Source organism: Nannobrachium achirus, assembly GCF_963921795.1.
Source record: "Nannobrachium achirus genome assembly, chromosome: 24".
NCBI classification, from domain to species: Eukaryota; Metazoa; Chordata; class Actinopteri; order Myctophiformes; family Myctophidae; genus Nannobrachium; species Nannobrachium achirus.
The window spans coordinates 27,240,106-27,261,967 of NC_137831.1; the positions used below are offsets into that span (position 1 = coordinate 27,240,106).

General features: G+C 41.7%; 1 protein-coding gene across 1 annotated transcript in view; it reads left to right on the plus strand.

The window, feature by feature from the left end:
- The window catches only part of drc11 (dynein regulatory complex subunit 11), a gene marked incomplete at both ends in the record, with an annotated part of 133,263 nt that overhangs the window by 20,680 nt on the left and 90,721 nt on the right, over window positions 1–21,862 (plus strand). The window contains 3 exons of the mRNA XM_080720454.1: window positions 3,625–3,709; window positions 7,535–7,678; window positions 18,493–18,574. Coding sequence (XP_080576580.1) covers window positions 3,625–3,709; window positions 7,535–7,678; window positions 18,493–18,574 — 311 coding nt within the window. The remainder of the gene's footprint in view (window positions 1–3,624; window positions 3,710–7,534; window positions 7,679–18,492; window positions 18,575–21,862) is intronic.

Genomic DNA, 21,862 nt, shown 5'->3' on the forward strand with positions numbered 1-21,862 from the left:
AATTAAATACGACGTGATTAACGTTTGTTTGACATCCTCATCACAATTACATTGGATGCATCGCGTTGATTAAACGAATGGCTGCTATAGTTTTGCTAGTTTTCATCACCTAATCACCTTCCTTTCATAACCTAATCTCTACGTTTAGAATTGAAAGAAGAAAAATAATGTTAATGTTAGTATGAAGCTAATTATAAAGCTTAAATGGATGATGATGTCAACAATGACTTGTGAAAATCAAAGAATGATAGCCGATCTACAAGCAATCATACAAACATTTTGTACTTTGATGCCAATACTTTTGTACTTTTACTCAAGTATAGACCTCTCTTTTCTTCTGTTTCATTTATCACAAGCAGGCTGGCCACAGGCACCGCCTCAGTGTGAAGGAATGGTGCTCCCTGCTGGACAAAATATGTCATTACAGCAGTACAGATCTGGAGGGCCTGGCCAATGGATCATGAGCTCGGTGACCATGTGACATGGACAGCCAATCGGCAAATAGGTCCCCTAGGTCCCCTGAATGTCTCAGGACAATGTAATCTGTTTAAAGAGCTGGTCCTGCTGACCAGCTAAAAAGTCATTTTGGGGGTGAACTACTCCTTTAAGTAGAGGTATCAATAGTGCAATGAAAAACAATAAAATAGAAATACTGTTTTTTTACTGTACAGGTAAAAGGTCCAGAATTCAAAATGTATTTGAGTAAAAGGATATCAAAATGTAGCCTAAAAGTTCCAACTTATAGAAGTTAAAAAGTACTCATTATGCAGAATGTCCCTTTCCCCCCACGTTTTCAAATGTATAAGAAATCTTTTGAAAATGGCAGATCCACAAGCTCACAATGCATCACACGACAATCTTTTTTTTCAAATAGCCGAAATGTATAGGGAATAAAGTGAGGGGAAAGTAAAGGGAATGAAGTGGGTATTGTATGTTTTAATAATAATCAAAATCTGCAGAGTAACTAGTGACTAAAGTTGTTAAGACAAAACATAAAATTATTGTCTGCAACAAATACAAAAAAATATTATTAAACTCAAGTCTCCATGGCGTGAGTAATCAACTGCCAGAGGATAGGAAAAAAAACAAAAAAAATATATATATAAAAAAAAAAATATATATATATATTTTTTTTTTTTCATGCAGGCAGGCACCACTGTAAATGCGGCAGTGTATCGGCTGCGCTGTCAAACTGGATAGGCACCTGTTAGTCGGTGTTATGTCTCACCACTGACTGATGTTCTGCTCTCTGATCCTCTGTTCAGTTGTGCTGCGTTTGATGTGCCTTGCCTGTGTTGTGATTTGTGGGGATTTTCGTGGATCGATTAATCAGTCTCATGTTGTCATTGCACTACTGCTACTAGCTGCTAAAAAGTTAAGTAAAGTTCTTTGGAAAACTCTGAGATGGCCTGATCATTCACCAACATAATAGTTGGGTTGGTCCAAATGTCAGTAATCAAGAATGAAAAAGGAGTGGTGGAGCTGAAAGGAAAAAAGATATTCAAAAGATATCTCAAGTACTGTAAGTACAACACTGATTCTTCTCAACACATGCTTAGACCATTGGTTCTAAAAGTGGTGTCCGGGGACCCCCAGGGGTCCTTGAGGGAGTCCCAGGTGGTCCCCAGCTAGATGATAGTTTGGAACCAAATGGACCCTTATCGGTCTGTAACTGAGAGTGTACAAATGGACCAGTTAGGGTCCATTTGGTTCCATTTGTACACTCTATAAATAACAAACTTGGCACTACTACTATATTGCACACTATATAGCCTACTTATAACTGTAAACAATTGCCCAACTTGGAAATATTGCTGCAAATATGTTTTTAATTGCATATACTGTACCATATAGGACAGAAGGACGCATTACGCATTATGGTGAGGGTAGAGATTAGAGAACAGAAAGGTTCTGGAATTGGAGGACTGTGTGGGGCAGCCTGTGGTCATGGTGGTTGTGTTTAATAGGGTTGTTGTGTGACTGTCATTTTAATTGTGTTGTTGTTGCGACCGTAGGTCGCAGTTACTTGCACACTATCCAAACCTCCACCGGCTGTCCCTCCGTCACTCCGTCACTCCCTCTGTCACACGTCACACGTCACACTTTTGCCCTGCTCATATCTCTGCAACCGTTGCCCCGATCCATGCCAGATTTTGCACACACACTCCTTGCCTGCCAAACTACAACCTCCAAGGACCCCCGGAGTTTCGGGGACCCCCAGGTCCCTGGGGGACCCCCAGGTGTAAAAAATTACCAAATGTGCAAAAATGACCAAATGACCACCCCAACGGGGCTGCTCACGGGGCATTCCCGGGGACCACCCACTCCTGGTGCTCCAGAACTGATGCAAAAGTGGTGGCGCCCCCAGTGGAGGACCCCCTGCCACTGCAGCTCACATAAAATGCCGTAACTCGGGCTAGGAGCGACCGGGAGAGCCGGGGCCGGTACCTATTCGTCCGCCTTGGCGGCGAGGAGACCCCACCCCTCATTTCTCACATGGCCCTCTAGCGCCACCATGAGGCCGATTCAGATTTTGCCCTAAAATCACGAAAATCACTACACAGTATGTCTACACTCATGTCAACAACATGGATCAGGAAGATTTTGGAAAAACACATTTTTGCTCTATTTATGGAGATAAGCGACCAACGGTCGCTTATCTCCCGATTAGGGAGTCTTACTGGTGTTACTCAGTTTAAAAGAGTGTTGCCGTGTGACTGTCAATCTAACGAATCTATATGGAATAACAAGCTTTGCACGCACATGTCACGCCCACTAGCAAATGTGGCCTGGGTGGGTGTATGTGAATTCCGGTGAGATTTTGGGTCCCACTCCGTCCCTGCTGTGAGGCGACAGCGCTACCGACTGCTCCACCGTGCCCCCTTTCCCCCTGTGGTAACTCTGAGGACCCCCCTAGGGGTTCCGGAACCCCTGTTGAAGACCCTTGCTTTAAAGGTGATACACCATGCATTTAAAAAGTATTTATGTCATATTGTTTATGTCCCAAAAACGTTTTTCAAAAGGTTTGAGGCTAAATTACCACTCCTGAATAGAGAGCCTCTCATTTTTGAATGGCTCTCAGAGCATTTTCAGCTGCAGTACCACCTTTGGCCTGAACTGCGCCCCCCCCCCCCCCCCCCCCCCCCCCCCAAAATCTTTTTTTTTCTTCTTCAAAAACGGCCGTTTATGACGTCACAAACTGCAGCAAATCTGGACAGCCTGTTTTGAGAACCCGTGGGATGCTTTTAACCTCCACCTTCCCAAAACCAGAGAAAGACACAACGGTCTGAAATGGGACTTTGTGAGGATAGAAGGTGCTAGTGGGACCCCAAAAAAGGTTTTAAAATAGGAAAAGTGAATTTTCATGGTGTATCACCTTTAAGTCTATCTGTGGTCCTTATATTTATGTACTTTTCCTTCTTGAAAAATACATAATCCTTTTGAATGTAGGGCTTTTCTACGCTGTGGTAATGCGTCATGCACCGAAAATGTCGAGAAATGAGAATCACACTTTTATGACAAAGAATAATTGAGGCTGTTATTCTCACAGCACCACTGGTATTTCTATGGGCCCTGGTTTTTAACGGTGTCTTCACATGACAATAAGGCATTCTTTCTTTCCAGGGATGCAACTGGGAAGTTCCCGGACTTTCCCAATGTCGAGGACGGAGGATCGGCTTCCATATTCGCTCAGAAGACACCCGAGCAGGTATGTAACTGTAACAAACGTCTACTGTCGTCACTGTCAAGCAGAAACCTTGTATCGCCATTATTTCAAACGTTGTATTTGTTCTTCTTTTGTAAATGAATGCCCTACTGCAGATGGGTCGTCAAAGATTTTTCAGGCCAAGGACCCCTTAGCCCTTAGCTGAGAGAGAGAGATGAAGCAGTGAACCCCCACTAGATATTGTATAAAATTGTAATGCAGATTGAACTTTTTTTCATAGATTTCATTTCATAGATGACATCACCACTTAAACCCTCAACATTTTAATAAACTTGACCTTTGACTCTGTACTTGGCCTGCTCTTGTTTCCCTCTACACCAAACCTTCGCCCAATTTTCGCTCCCCTCAGATTAGAGATGCTAATGGTCCATTGGTTAATAATAATAAAACAATAACATCTATTTTTTTTTTACATTAAAACATAGTACACAAAGATTTGGTGGCCCGGCCCGGCCCTCTAGTAACTCTGACGACACCCTAGGGGTCCCGGACCCCCTGTTGAATACCCTTTCCCTACTGCATCATACAAGAGTTACGCTTGAAGATCATCTTCACTATCCTTATATACAATTTAGAAGTTAGCCACTCCCTGAGAAGTTAATCACGCCCTGTGTACTGTATCCCGCTGCTACACTGCAGCTATGTTAGCACAGACCCACGGCCCAATTCCCAAAACCATTTAACCAACAGCACAATCATACCTCTCGCTTTTGGACCGTCGCTATTTATTGTCTCTTTATGCATTCTTTTACCTTCTTTGCCCCGCTTTTATGCCTCAGCCGCGAACGGTGCTACGTCACATATCATTCTTCCTGAAAGGTCTGTCCTTCTTCCTGAGACGACAATCACTTATCCTTTACAGTCTCTCCTTCTTCCGTGTCTCTCAAGTAAACGTCCCTGACGTATGCGGATGCGACGTGCCTTTGCGCAAGTGGAACCTATACTTCTCTGCCGGAGCCGCCGCTACGTCACTGACTCCACCTTTGCCTTCAGAACCCATGTCGCCTCTCGCGACCGAGTTTTTCCCGGTGAACCTAAGCGCAACGGTGGGGGCTTGGGAGTGTGGGGAACACGCACCACTGACTACTATTGCTGATGATGGAGAGCTTATATAGCTTAGCCTTTGTATTGAAAATGAGAGGCACTCTTGCCGATTTATTAAGAGTCGAGACTCGTCGCCAATTGCAAGATATTTAAAAGTTATTTGGGGCCATGATGATGATGATATCCTTTTCTTCCCACAACTAGACTAAGGATTTATGTGCGAACACTAGAATATCGCCCGCCTTCGGCGGGCGATATTCTAGTTTAGATACAAAAGTAAATAACTAATAAAATAAAACGAGTAATGGCTTTGGACATATGAGGTTTCCACTCGACAAAGATGCTGTATTGTATGGCTCTACTGTACTCTAGATCTGGATGACAAATTGTCTACTGCTAAATCCTGTCCCGTCTTGTTTTTTCCTCATTGAGTGATAATGTGATATACCGTGTGGGCGTGTAAACCACTTTAACAACACTATCTCTATTTTGGACTTGCCCGTTGTTGGTGAAAATGTCTTCTCCTTTTTTTTGTGAACTTTATGTAGATGTGCCATTTCCAAAATGAAAACCACATTATTCTTAAAAGAAAGGCTTGCGCGCGCATGTCTGTGTGCGTGCACATGTGTGTGCGTGGTCCCGTTCATTGAACAATAATTAAAGCTGCTATCCAATGAATAACCAGTCTGGTAGAGTATGTTACTACAATATACCATGTACGTGCAGTGGGTGGACGAGGTCTCCATACGCTTCCATTAATTGAGACATCTTGAGCCTCTGTGTCGGTACATGACACCTACTGGTTGACAAGTTTCAGTCAGTTTTAGTTTATTTTTATATATGGTAGAACATCACCCTAAGGGGTCTGTGCACTTCAAACAAGGCAAACTGCAAACAAAATAGCAAGGAAAAGAAAAAAAATGTAAAAAGTGCCAGCACGCATGATCAGACAATTTCCATGCAGCAGTACACAAATGTATATAGATCAGTGTTTCTCAAACTTTCATATTTCAATGTCTCCCCTTAACTCTGACAGTGTACAAAATGGAACCAAATGAACCCGTCAGGGTTCATTTGGTTCCATTTGTATACTGTCAGAGTTACAGACTTGTAAGGGTCAATTTAGGCCCCTCTAAAGGAACCCAGAGAGTCCCTGGAATCCACTTTGAGAACCACTGGTATAGATCAGCAAAAAAGACAAACAAAAAACATCACTTTTTACAAAAGAAATAAGAATAAAACAACACAATGTTAAAAACCACAGGGCAGTACGATTTGGTCATAACAATGAAATTCATAGACTACGGCAAACCCTAATGCAGGCAAAAAAGATGAGGAGAGAGATCCTGTCTGTGTCCATCGCCATTAGTAAGTCGTTTACTGACTTTAACCAGTGCTGTTTCTGTGGAGTGGTGAGATCTGAAACCGGACTGAAAACTGTCAAAGAGATTGTTGTTTGTGAAATAGACTGTTAGCTGACTGGACACAACTCTTTCCAGCAGTTTGGACATAAATGGGAGATTTGAGATTGGTCTGTATTTTGCCAGAATGTGTGGGTCAAGGTTTGTTTTTTAAGCATGGGTTTAATTATGGCAGTTTTAAAGATTGATGGAACAATATACCGTTTAGGGACTAATTTATAATATGGAGAAGTGGGGGACCTACTGATGAGAGCATCTCTTGCCTGAACATCATGTAGCTGCTGTAATTTACGCATTCCTACTATGTTTCTTGTTTTCTTCCCTATTTTGAATTCCCATAGACGTGTTTAACACCTTCTAAGCCACGGGGAGCCCCTTAATGTTAAAACCGTACTATATCGCACATCCCCCCAGGGACTCTCAGCCACGTCGTACATTCCCGGACTTTGTCTTTAAAACCGGAATAAAAGCTTTTGATCCGAAAATCGGCGATCGTCTAACCTTCCCTAGTCACCACTCGTGCACTGATAGCTCATGCAGACCGTGCATGAAGCAGAGGTGACGTCAGCGCCTCTCCTTCTCCAAGGCTACTCCCAGCCATCCGTTTGCTGTCTGCACACTCGAGCTCCTACAGCAGCCATGCTTGGGGCTATGCTAGCGAAACTTTTCAGTTCTGTTCTTCAGTCACACATGGACTATTTGCGGGGACATTTACGTGAAAGGATCGCGCACGCGAAACGCACGGGGACATCGACGATCGGCCAAAACCCCCATTCTATCCCAACGGAAATCGAGAAAATCATGGTGAGTTACTGGCCTGGGAAAAAAAAAAAAACAGCGGCGCTGTTCAAGATGGAGGGGCTGCGGGGTCATGTTTATAAACATAATATTATGTCTCAGATCACAATACAATAATAGAAATGTCACGGCTAATCTACCAACCACCATTCTATTTCGGACGTCAAGGTGTTAATATCGTGGAATATAAGAACTGTGTTCCAAAAAATAAACAAATGATTTTTGACTAATATGGATCATTTTCTTTTCCTACATATTTTAATAATGTTTTAAAACTATATTTTATACATTTTAAAAAACAAACAAATCTAAGAAATTCCAACATTTTAAAAAAAATAATTTAGAAGCAGTGAAAATAGACCATCTAAAAGCTTGCAACACTCTGCGAAGCGACACATTTTGTGCTTGTAGATCTGCTGTTTTCACTCGTTTGGGCCCTGGGCAAACGTCTAATCTCTCTTTTGGTTTGGGAACCACTGGTCTATGGCATGATGGTTTAATGTGATGCCGTCATCTCAATGCGTGGCTCTCGTCCCGTCAACAGGTAGCGGCTGAGCTCATCGCCAAGGAAGACGAGAGGGAGAGGAAGAAGAAAAGCAAGGCAAAGAAAGACAAGAACGTCGGAAAGGGGGACCAGAAGAAGGAGAAGAAGGGGAAAGGCAAAGGAAAGAAGGGGAAAGAGGTGGAGGTAAAAACCTTTGTTCTGAAGCATAATACAACATGAAATGCTGCTTTTGAAGACTAGACGCCTTCTATAACCTAGGTTTTCAGAAAAACCTTTTATATGAAAATTTGAGGAAGAAATCATGTTGCAAATAGCAACATCTAAAATGACAACAGATGCTTTCACGGTTTTAAAGGTATAACAATGTATAGGCTTTCCCGGTCTTAAAGTTACTATGACAAGCTCCACTGGCTGTCCCTCCGTCGTTACTATGACAAGCTCCACCGGCTGTCCCTCTGTCTGTCCGTCACGCCACGTCACGTCACGTCTCTTATCTCTTATCTCCGCCATCGTTGCCCCTATCCATGCCAAACTTTGCACACACACTCCTTGGCTGGCAAACCACAACCTCCAGCCCTGATTTCTCACTTGGCCCTCTTCTAGCGCCACCATGAGGCCACCATTTTTGCAAAACACATTTTTGGACACTGTTCCTACAGATGTTGCCCTAAAATCACACAAAGCGGTACACAGTATCTCTAAAGTCATGTCATCAACATGGCAGTGATGTTACTAGGTTTTCAATGTAATGGGTCCCGGGACCCACAGGTGGTCATTCAAATGGGTCCCAGAAAAGTTTTATGGGTCCTCAATATAAAGTTTACGCGCGCAAAATGGCGTCGGACTTTGGTGGAATCAAAACATTGATGTTTCTATCGCCTGTTTAAGACTTTCTATGTGGATTTTATTTGTGTTAACGTAGGGTAAAGTAGGATGCTTTCACGCATGAACAATGGTGGTGTCTGTGGAATTTCTTTCTTCTTCTAATTTACGACGCGGTAAATTATTTTAACATGGACTCCAATGGAGGCGCATCCCCGGGACCCCAGGACCATGACATGAATGAGTCCCTGGGTGACTTGAATGAGTTTTTGATGCGGGATGCGCACGTAATGACATCACTGACATGGATCTGTCCCATTTCCCATATTCCCTCCTGGCTATGATTGCCTTCTAAAGTTTGTATATGCGACCTGACGGTCGATTATCTCCCGATTAGGGAGTCTTACTGGTGGGTTAATGTGGAGGAGACGCATCAACCGGATTAAAAACTACAAATACCAGAGGTCTGGGCAAATTGGAACTAGCAGTATTTACACACTCTAGCTGATTGGCTAAAGTATCTTTCTTTTTCTTTTTTCACTAATTTACTGCCAATATAGTTTTTCCACTTTGTTCTTTCCCTGCCTGGCATGGCAACGTCGCAAAGAAAAGTGTTTCAGATTATACTTATGGACTGAACCTTTAGGGCATGCACGTTTGCCTTATCTGTAACACATTTCCTTTATTTATAATACACTTCAGACCAGCGAGGGCAGCACGCACAGTCGCACACCTGCACTCACAGTAGTGAATTACTCTGAAAAGTATCCCCCTCCGTTTGTGTGTGTGTGTGTGTGTGTGTGTGTGTGTGTGTGTGTGTGTGTGTGTGTGTGTGTGTGTGTGTGTGTGTGTGTGTGTGTGTGTGTGTGTGTGTGTGTGTGTGTGTGTGTGTGTGTGTGTGTGTGTGTGTGTGTGCGCGCGCGCGCGTGCGTGCGTGCGTGCGTGCGCGCGTGCGCGCGCGTCAGTACATCCAAAGAAGTGGAAAAGAACCACTGTACTCAAGTACAATGTTGAGTTAGGCCTACTTTTACTTTACTGTTTCCATTTCTATACATTATTCTACCCCACTAACAGTTCAGAGCCAAATATTGTACTTTGAACTCCACTATAATCAACTTATCAACTTTAGTTTAGTTTTTCAGTATTAATACAAAATATAACAGATGAAATATGCATTATTATAGGTTAAAAGGGTAGGTACTTTTTCTGTTTTGTATGTGTCTATGGAGTTACATTACTCTAATAGACCCCCAGATGTGGTTATAATATGCACATATGTCTTCCCTGTGTATGTTTGGTTTCTTCCTGAAAGCTGACAGCCTCTGAGTCAAAAGGCCCAATCGCAATACACCGCTTTAGTGACACAATAAAAAAAAAAGCTGTGGGTGTGGCTAACTTTAGGTGGGTCACCACCCATCTGAATACCAGGTATACTTAAATGTAGGCCGTTGGCTATTCAAAAATAGCAGATACATCTAGCTCACAAGCTTGTACATCAGCTACAACTGTTACTTCCCAAGGCATCTGGACTGTGGAGCGCCTGGGGCTCTCAACCTCCGAAAATTGAACAGCATGGAGGGTACACCGAAATCAAGTGGCTGGAGCTCTCAAACGTAATAAAGTGCACAAGGCTTCACTGATCAGTCCCTTAGCACATCAATCTTTCTGGGGCTACAGCACACCAAAGGTCAAGCCACGTACGTACGTACGCACGCACGCACGCACGCACGCACGCACGCACGCACGCACACACACACACACACACACACACACACACACACACACACACACACACACACACACACAGGGAATGCACACATGCACACGTATGTTAGTATAACTGTACTTGTGAGGACTTGAGAAAATGTTATGACTCCAATTGTATGTTTTTAAATGTATTTTTTAATGAAAAACCAAGCCATAAGCCTGGTTTGTCTTTTGTTGCGGGTATAACTAAAACCCCTAAACCTAACCACTGAATTCTTACTCTTAACTTGAATCTTTTTCTAATTGTAAGATGAATCCAAAACATATTTAATATTATAGCAACAATTTTCTCTTGTGAGCGGACCAGGAAAATTATCCTCACAATGTCTTTTTCACAAATATTACTATACAACACTCGCGCAGTGCACGCACCCATGTTTTAGATGGGAGTCGGCAGCCAAATTTATATAATTGTTTGTGTCCTTGACACGTTTGTGCACCACTGACATAGCAACACAAGTGTTTCAGTAAACTTCCACAGCACACTTGACCTGGCTTGCTTCAACCTCTGCCAGAGGATGAAATTGTGGAAAATTCAAGTTGCTCCTGTATTCAAAGTTAGTGACTGATAAAGTGACTAGAGTTTACCCTTTATTGTCTTTCATGTCTATTGTACAATCAGATTTTCATGTTTATATTTCACATCATGCTTGTAGATCATCTGAAACGAGTATGATATACTACCGGTAATTAACTATATTGCTACTTAGTATAATGACAGTATGATGAAATGTCCAAAATATGGACACCATGGTTAAAGTGGTTTTAATGATTGCTCGCATAAAAATGGCTGTGGCCACCGGCCAGGTTTTGTCTGTTTCTTATTCCTCCCTGGGTACGACTGGTAATGATTTAAATCAAACCTCCTTTGGCTCAAACTCAAAACCAACTTAATGAAATTGAAATGTGGTTTGGTGTGTTCTAGACTGGCATATCACATTTCATAGTACCTAAATGCATCTCCCAACCTGTTGGCAGTTCAACTCACACAGCCATACCAGTTAATTTCCTGAAGCGCTAAGCCTCCGACTCACATATCACTAAATTATCGTATAAGTCAATTAGCAGACAGGTTTGGTGTCGACTGGAGCATTCTAAAATGACAATCATTTATTGCTATTGAACCGCGGCCAATGAAAAGAACCGCCGCCAAGAAATGCTTTTAATTCCAGTCAGACATTCTTTAAACGTTTTACTTGAGCCAAGAGTCGTGCATGTGTGTTGTGGAAGCTTTTAAAGAGAGGTGGGATTGCGATCACAATGTCCCTGGATTGATTTCTCGGAGTGGATGACAAAACGTGAATAAGGATTTCAGGCATTTAGCAGACATTCTGATCCAGTGCGAATTCTAAAGTGCAAGAAGGAAGTAAATGACATGAAACCCTGTCAACGAACGACCATAGAGTATATAATAGAGAGCGGACCAGCCCCGCCCCCAGCTATCATTTCAATGCAAGTGCTCAGTGGCGTTTTGAAGCATGCGGAAGTAGCTAATCCAGGTGCATTCTGGGGGAAATTAGTCTCTACCTAGAGACCAAAATGTTTGACGTCACAAACGACGTCGACGTCCATTGAACCCTATCGTAGACCCCAGTGGCGCGCTCTTATGCTCGTGCATGTATTTTTCACCCCACCTGAAATTCCAGCTTTGGCCAGTAGGGCGGCCGCTTCAATGTTTACAAGCCGTTCTGGGGGTTTGCGAACGACGTGTAAATGGTCTTGTTGCAACCGTAGGTCGCATTTACTATGAAAACCTGCAGCCCGTGTGCGTCAGTCAGTCACGTCTCATGTCACGCTCCATAAAGTATGGCCAAGACAGAATTCATTTGCAAGTGTGACTCGCGTCACAGCAACCACACTTGCAAATTCATTCTGTTCTTGTCCATTTTATGCCCATATAGCGATCCCTGATCCCTTGTCATCAATATTAAGCCCATATATGGACATAATGTGTCAGTCTGTTATTTCAGCGTGACCTCGCCCTTTAGGGCGTCTTACTGGTAAATAGGCTACTACAGTCAGGAGGACCTTAGTTTGAATCTGACTGAATCTGTACCATTACAGCTTGTGTGTGTGTGTGTGTGTGTGTGTGTGTGTGTGTGTGTGTGTGTGTGTGTGTGTGTGTGTGTGTGTGTGTGTGTGTGTGTGTGTGTGTGTGTGTGTGTGTGTGTGTGTGTGTGTGTGCGCGCACATGCACGTGGCTCCCAAATATGGATCCGACTTTGGCACGCTCCCCCCTGTCTTGTGCCACGAAATGACTCCGTTAATAGGCTATCTGGCGCCTTCAGCTCTTCTAAGCATTCTGGAATGTCAGGACTTTTATTATTATGCTCTCTGAAGACAACTGTCTCCAGGAAATACTTCTGATTCCATCGGAGCGTTCAGTAAAACGGCCATGGATCCAGCTCGGTTCCCCGCTCCCCGTGGACTGACATTCCTCGCCCCTGTGTTCCGCCTAAAAACCGCACAAACCCGGCATTTCTCAATTTGACAGTATGGCTCAAGTTCTTTACGTCCACCACTTTATCAGGCCCTTACACCACTCCCTAGCTGCAGCAGCACTGAAACAAACGGGCGTTCCTCCAAAGAACGGCTGACAAGTGGAGAGGGATTATCGGGTCGGGCTCACGGCAGCTGTAAACCTTGGCACACCGATAAAAGCATTACCCCAGATGAGAAATCATATGGTTTATAGTCGTGTAATGCTTAAAGATTTCCCTTTTTTTGAGAGAGAGAAACAGTAACAGTATTTTTTATGGGTAACACTTTAGAATAACTTATCCCATATGAATAGTCAATGAAGAGATAATTCCCAAACTATTAGCCAGTGGTTATTGATGACTTGTTGAAGGTTTGTTGTTAATTAGTAGTTAAAGACATATTCCACTTTCAAAAAAACTTTTTGTCATTTTATTGTCTACTCAGGCTTTTTGAACACTCAGGACAGTTTTTAATTTGCTTGATTCAATATTTAGACATGTGATATTCATTGATCAATTTGATCAGACACTCCCCATCCAGGGCCCATTCCTATACAAACCCATCGTAACTTCAAACTCCATTTTAACCATGATAGATTCATCAAAAACACTTTTTTTTTCCTGGTGACTCATACCCTCCTAATACGTGAGCTGTCTGTGTTTTTTTATTTATTTATTTTAGTTTCTTCCCTAGTCAGCCACCTACTACAACCATACAGCACCTTCCCTGCACCTCCATAGACAGTACTACAGTCCGGCACATGTCTGTCTGTCTGTGACTGTCTGTGGCATTCACTGTCTGCGAAAGTGAATGCATGCACACATAGATAGAAAGATAAATAGATAGATAGCTTTATTTGGAGGTAAAACCAAATAAAGTGTCCATAAGTCAGTGCTATCAGTTATCTCGTCATAACCCAAATAATAATACTTAGAATACTACTTATCAGTGCAGTGTGATGAAGTGTTCATTGGTCAGTGCAAAAAGAAAAGAAAAAAAGTGACATGTGCTCACAGTGAAAGCTAAGCAGCACAAGAACCCCGCCCTAGGAATGTCATTAGAGGTCAGAGTTTTGAAACAACAACTAATTAACAACAGGGATAGAGGAAGAGGGAGGTGTAGAGAGATAAATAGATATAGAGAGAGAACTGCTTCTACGTGCCACTCCCTTCCTGTTTATGTCAGAATCATTCCTAAGTAATACTAGTATTCTTCTATTACTACGTTCGGGCGGACATGATTTAGTCGGTTTCATGAGCTCCGATTAGGCACTGCCTACTTCTAAACATTTCCTGACTATAATAGATGGCCCACAGGACACATTTGAGCTCAAATACGTCAGATAATTGAATTTCAGCCTGCAACTAACTCATGAATGATCAAATGTTCCAAAATGTTACCTTTATTTGTTTTTCGTTACCGATTGCTATGAGCAAGCCGTTCATCGTTAAGCCTGTTGATGATGGCAGAGGCAGCTGGCTAGGCCATGACATGTGCAATGTCCATTAAGGCTCCGGTGGTGTTTTTGACAGCTCAGTTTGAACAGCTGAAATGTTGATCATACCTGTTTGAATTCACCAGTCCATTGGGGAGAGAGCGGCTCCCACCTCGCAGAGAGAGTTCCCGTCACCCTTCATTGAAACGTATTACGAACCACTTAACCATTCCATCAGACTCTGAAATGGAACTTTGGCCTCTCATGGGGACGTTTAGACTGACAGTGGAAGGTTGATGCGACGCAGGCAAACAGAGAGATGTAAAACAGGCCGTGTCAATTCAGCTGAGGACGCCTACAGTGGTGGAAGAAGTACTCAGATTCAGTGTTGTTTTTGACAGCGTATTTTGATTTAGTTTTAGTCATAAGTCTTTTGAATAAAATGTCATTTAGTTTTATTCATAATTTAGTCACCTGAAACGTTTTAGTTTTAGTCTAATTGTAATCTACTAAATATCATAAGATTTTAGGCGACTAAATCTACAGTTGATTTAGATCTGCTATTTTCAGCACGCAACACCTGAGAGCAACCAAACATAATCCACTAGTCCCTCTTTTATTTTGTTGAGAAAATTGTCAATATATTAAGTCTTAGTTTTAGTCATCACAGCTTAGTTTTTATTTAGTTTTTATTTAGTTTTTGTCAGTGAAAAAAACACAGTCGACAAACATTTTTCGTCATAGTTTTAGTCGACAAAATCAACACTGCTCAGATTGTTGTTGCTTAAAGCACAACTTCACCCATTTACATCCTATGTTCATATAATTGGTCCTCACTCATTATGCTCATTATAAGATGGTACCATTTTTGTCGACCCCGTCTCAGAGGAGAGCTGTGGGCACTTCAGATACCCAACTACCAGTGACATCATCAATGGGGAATCCAAGCTAATAGAAACGGCAGGCTTTCAATTCCTGGAAAGTTAGCATGCTATAATGAACGCAATGTTCTTGCATTAATAAAAATCTATTTGATTGAATAAATAAATAAACAAATAAACATACCTAATGATGATGACAAGTGTAGGTGGATTTCTGAAGTGTCCACAGCACCAGGCACAGACCTTTAAGTACATTGAGCAATGCCGCGTGATTATGGATCCAACTGGGAAAGATGGATGGAAACGGCAAAGAGCGCTCGTTTTCAGTTATTGTCCACGACATTGCAAGCGGCGCGAAGGACCAGCGGGCCAGGGCCGCCGGCCGCGCGAGTTACGAAGCCGTGGTGAATGCAATCGTTATATTTATGCCCAGGCCGTAAGGCCTGGGCAAGCGCACGATAAACGCCATGATAATTGGGTTTTGGTGCACCTCGCGCGGTCCAAGTGACTACAACGGAGCGCTCCCTACGTCCGGTTCAGCCAATCACAAGCTTCAAAAATGAGTCCGGGGCGTGGTTATCCATCTTTCCCAGTTGGATCCATAATCACGCAGCAATGCCACGTAAATGTCCTGCGTTCAAAACTTTGCTTGAGTACAAAAGTATTACCAAACGCCAAACCCATCATATTATTGGATTGTAATCTATTTTATTTTGATATTTCAAAAGCAGGGGTCTTCAACGTTTTCAGGCCAATGACCCCTTAGTTGAGAGAGAGATGAAGCAGGGACCCCCACAACCTTTTCATAGATTCCATATGGTTTAATCGTTTGACAGCACAATCATCAGTGTATTTTGGATTCATGACAATTTGTGTTTTCAGATATTTAACCACTTGAGCCGTCATTACCTAATAAACTTGACCTTTTACTCAGTACTTAGTCTGCTCTTTTTCCCCTCTCCTCCAACCCTCTTGCCTGAAAATAGCCGATCTACAAGCTCACAACGCCTCGCAGCGCGAGGCGTTGTGAGCTTTAGATCTGCTATTTTAGGCTACAGTTCTCAGAATATGGACACTAGGGTTCAAGTTATTAATATGAAAAGTATTGGAAGATTTGGAGGACCCCCTGTAGTAACTCTGAGGACCCCCTAGGGGTCCCGGACCCCCTGTTGAAGACCCTTGCACTAGAGGATAAGCCCTTAAGATGCAGCATCACGTTTTCGAGAGGGACCCTCGATTCCATCAGTAATGAATAATTAGTAATGGATCAATGTGTTTCCATCACTTTAATGTAGCAGCTAGTAAAGCTGGGGCTGATTTTAATTACTTCCTGTGCTGCTGTGTAGATTAACCTATAATAATGCATAATCCATCTGTATGGTTTGTATTAATACCACAACAATAACCGATGACTAAAGCTGTTAGACGATTATAGTGGAGTTAAAAGTACAACATCTGACTCTGAACTGTTAGTGGAGTAGAAGTATGTATAGCAATGGAAATAGTAAAAGTAACTCAACATTGTACTTATGTACAGTGGTTCTTTCCACTTCTTTCACATGGATGGAATGGCACACGGATAAAGGAGGCACACACACACACACACACACACACACACACACACACACACACACACACACACACACACACACACACACACACACACACACACACACACACACACACAGATAGGTACCTTTCAAACAGAGTAATTCGCTATACACATGTGAGTGCAGGTGTGCGACTGTGCGTGCTGCCCTCGCTGGTCTGAAGTGTATTATAAATAAAGGAAATGTGTTACAGATAAGGCAAACGTGCATGCCCTAAAGGTTCAGGCCATACGTATAATCTGAAACACTTTTCTTTGCGACGTTGCCTCTGTTTACATTGTGATTTACTGGAAGGCAGAGAGTTTTTTCATCCTGGAATTTATTATCTGAACTTCTCATATGAGACCTGGCAGAACGGGAACGTACGTGATAAAATCATGCATATATACAGTATATTAAGTCCGTAAAAGGTTTTCTTACACTCGGAATGTAAGCAAACCTTTTATTAAATTATGGCGGTTGAGATAATTAAATTTACCTATTTTCCATCTCTACAAGCCCACACAGACGAATGTAGATGTTTGCTCACGTTGTCTCTTTAACCACTTGAACCCTAGCATCCCTAATCTGGGGAGAACGGTCTCCAAAAATTGCAGATCTTCAAGCTCACAATTCGGCAAAGCGATTCAGTGTAGACATTTCCGCTACATCCAGTGTAGTGTAAAAAATAGCGCACCAAGTACACAGTGCCAATTAAAATCTTCTCTGTTGGGGGTCCCCAGCACAAAACATTTTCAGATGGGGGGACCGTGGCCAAATACCTGTCATTTTGGGGGTCCATGGCACGCAAAAAGTTTAAGCAAAACTGATTTAGAAGGCATTTATAGAATCGGCCTCAGGTCTTTGAGTCATCACTTGTTTAATCTTTAGCCTGACGGAGTTCCCTATACTGATTGGATAAAATTGGTATCCCGACCTGAAAAAAACATTTTCTGTTTAATAAAGAGCTACCTTTAACTATTTATGATGGACAATTATTCCAAAGTATTAACCTTATCTGTTTTCATTACTATTTTGACTACTAAAACTACTGATTTAGAATGTATTTGTAGAATCGGTGCAGAGACTAGGTGTGCTGTAGGCGGAAAAAGAACGCAGCAAGTACAGTTTAACTCGGGTCTGTTTTAATAAAAGGGTCTCAGTGGTTAAACTGAAGTGACATCCATAAATTCCAAATATTATCAAAGAATACTGAGGCACCCCTGGACTTGTGCCGAGGCACCCTACTCAGAGCCACTGGGTTAGACAGAACTTTGGACTATGACCGTCACAAGTAAAAGCAGCGAGAAGGTAGTTCTTATAGTCTGTGTCGGGCAGAAACCATGTACTCTATGTCCTGCAGCGTAGGACATGGGGGAAAATGGAACTTGTGTTCCAATGGATCCAATGCAGTTATTATTTAGTCAAAGTTCTTAAACACACCTCAGCACTGTCACAATTAAATGTGTGTAAATGATCAGTGGTTTCATCCACGGCACTAATAACAAACGGATCATAGGGTTATGTATAGGGATGGGACGATATAAAAAATTCATATCACGATAATTGTGACAAAAGACATCGCGATTTATTATCAAGATAATCAAAATCCATTATCCTGGGGCTGAGCATTTACCAAAAAATAGCCGATCTACAAGCTCACAACGCGTCGCAGTATGACGCGTTGTGAGCTTGTAGATGGGCTATTTTTTTGGCAAAGGCATTTGATAGGGGGAAAAAAAGTATCAAGTACGTATACGAGGGTTTAAGTGTTACCATATATGCAGCTTGGTAAATAAAAGGTGAATTGATCCCGGTGCATGACAGAAGACGATATCACGATATATTAAATCTCCACGATACGATTATCGTGAGTGTTTTTTATCACGATAAACGATAATATTGCTTATCGTCCCATCCCTAGTTATGTATTTATTGTACTTTTCCCCTCTTTGAATTGAATTGAATTTGAATTGAGTTCAACGGTTGTGTAATGTAACTGTAATGTTTTATGCGCCTTAGGAGGAGGAGGAGGAGAAGGGATGGAAGATGACTCCTAGCAGGTTCCTCCCCACCGTCATGGAGGGATCCAAGATCTACAAAGGTAACGATGCAGTCCATAAAATAATTTATTGAGAGGATAGTCCCTTAAGTGATATTATCGTAAGTGATATTATCGTTTATCAGTGATAAAAAACACTCACTATAATCGTATTGTGGCAATTTAATTTATCATGATATCGTCCTCCGTCATGCACTGGGATCAGTTCACATTTTATTTGCCGAGCTGCATATCCAGTATCACTTAAACCCTCTATAATTGGTAAAAGGTACTTTTTTAAGGTATTCTTTTCACTCTATCAAATGTCTTTGCCAAAGAATTGCCGATCTACAAGCTTGTAGATCTGCTATTTTTTGGCAAATGTTCTGCCCCAGGATAATGGACTTTGATTATCGCGATAATATCGTAAATCGCAATTTCTTTTGTCACAATAATCGTGATATGAAATTTTCATATCGTCCCATCCCTACATACAGTACAAATACACATACTGTACTGTTAGTAAAACCTTACATACAATATAAACACACAATAAACACACAGACATACAAGTTCAGTTAGCTTGGGAACAGTAAAATAGGGATGTTGTGGATGTCTTAGTGCAGGGGTGGGCAACTTTGATGATGGCGAGGGCCACTATATTTCCACCTTCACTCCAGAGGGCCACATTGCATATTGCTACGTCCTACTTTGTCATTGTACTATCTCATACAAAAGAAGCAAAAATAGCAGATCTACAAGCTCAAAACGCTTCGCGCTGCGATGCGTTTTGAGCTTGTAGATCGGCTATTTTTTCTTCTTTTGAATTGGAATCCTGACATTTTTTTTGTTCTTTTTGAATTGGAATCCTGAAATGTAACATTTTGATTTAATTTCAAACGCATTTAGTTATATATTCATGTTAACTTTATGAACTTAAATACAAATACATTGGACATTAAACAAATACTACTATACTAGTCATTAAGCTACTAATATAGACTGACGGAATTAAAGCAGGTCATGTTTGGAATTGTAACAGCTGAAATCAATAAAATATCAGTATTCCGGTATCAACCTGCGGGCCGAGGTGGGGGCCGCATGTCTTAGTGGATGTGGTGATGTCTACGGTTTCGGCGATATGAGGGACAGTTGAAATTAACACACTTAACCCTTTCCAAGCCACGGGGAGCCCCTTAATATTAAAACTGTACTATATCGGACTTCCTAGGGGGGGAGGGGCAGCCAATCGTCTTTTCCCGTACTTTCCCGTATTTACTGAAATAAATGATTTTCATCCGAAAATCGGCGATCGTCTAACCTTCCCTAATCACCACTCGTGCATTGATAGCTCATGGCTGGTCTGACATGAAGCAGAAGTGATGTCATGGCCCTTTCCTTCTCCAAGGCACCTTCCCCCATTCAGTTACTGTCTGTACACGAGTGCTTCTACTGCAGCCGTGCTGGTGGCTATGCTAGCGATACTTTTCAGTTCTACTCTTGAGTCACACATGGATTATTTGAGGGGACATTTACGTGAACGGATCGCGCACGCGAAGCGCACGGGGACATGATGCGTCAGCCGAATCTCCCACTCTAAGCCAATGCAGATTGAGAATTTCACTGGGAACTGGGGTGAGTAAAACAACGGGGGATCGCGGAATGGTAATGGGGGATGAAGACCACGTGATATAGCGCTGGATGTCTGGTAAAATGAATGCGGTTCAGATCATAACATAATAATAGAAATTTCACGGCTAATCTACCAACAACCATTCTATTTCGGACGGCAAAGTGTTAAAAAGGAAACACCAGATCTGATAATAAGCGCTCTACAAAAGTAACAACACAGTCCATCCAATATTTGTATTGTTAAAAGTACATACTATGAGTGAAACATATGTTGTTTTGTTTCTTCACACATTTGTGCAGGAATAATAGACGACAGTAACAGAGAAATCAAGATTAAGGCAGATTTTAGTTTTTTTAGTTTAGTTTACCGTAGTTTATTTGATCACTCACATTTTTACAAGTCATACATCTTAGTCATTGTTACATGTGATCAAAAGGAATAGGCTGAAGCTGAAAGCTTGTAGAAGCCTATCCTACTTATTCATGGAGTAAAACACAGTGATTTCTTATAGGAATGTTTGAAATTCAAGGATACATCGGCCTCATAGCAAATATGAGAGAATGGGGAAAAAAACAATTAAATGGAGATAAAGGAAACATAATAATGTTGAAGTGTTTAAGATTTAAGGATACATCAGCCTAGCGGATAAGAGAAAATGAAGAAAAGGAAAAAGAGATGAAACAAAACAAAAGGAAACATGATAAAAGGATATGTGTAATAATAATAATAATAATATTAATGGAGATAAAGGAAACATGATAAAGGGAATTTCCATATACATCAACACTAGCAATTCAGGAATCAGAAATATGTTATAAGAGTATACACTTTTACCTTCTAGTCATAATGATAATGATAATGAAATAGATGAATAAATGTACTTTTTTTAACTTTTTTTTTTTAAGATTAAGAATGATAATACAACACAAATAATTGTATGCAATTATGTCAAAGTCTGTATGTTGGTCCCAATGCATTGAGGCGCATGAAGGTTTGTGTGCATGGTTCATACTTCAAAAAATCACACCCGTGTGAAGTGGAGCTGTGTGTGTGTGTGTGTGTGTGTGTGTGTGTGTGTGTGTGTGTGTGTGTGTGTGTGTGTGTGTGTGTGTGTGTGTGTGTGTGTGTGTGTGTGTGTGTGTGTGTGTGTGTGTGTGTGTGTGTGTGTGTGTGTGTGTGTGTGTGTGTGTGTGGATCATGTGTACCGATTTTTGTGACATTTGAAGAAAATATGTAGGAAAAGGAGCAAAAAGTGTGTTTTGGAGAAAATTCAAGATGGCGGAAAATCTATCATGGCGCAAATGGGCGTGGCCTATATGGGGAGATGCGTCATGACCCAAGGAATCCAGGGAAAAAATATTTTTAATTTTCCGACCTAAGGTTCAAGAGTTACAGGCCAAAACGTAAAGTGGGGTGTTATGGCGCCACCATGCGGCCAAATGACACAATTATTTTTTATTTAATCCTTGAAATCATTATGAACCTCCTCTCCAAGTCTTGAAACTCTAGCCCCTATGGTTTGCGAGAGACAAATAATTGAATGTGAGTTTTTGCGATTCCCATTATAAGTCAATGGGGAAAATTAATTCACTAATAAATTAATATCAATTAAACTATAGAACCTTTCTCTTAGAAAAGTAATAGCCCACGATTCCCGAGTAAGCCGGTCGATTTGACATATGGCGCGAGTGTGTGGTGGCAAAACTGTGGGACTAGTG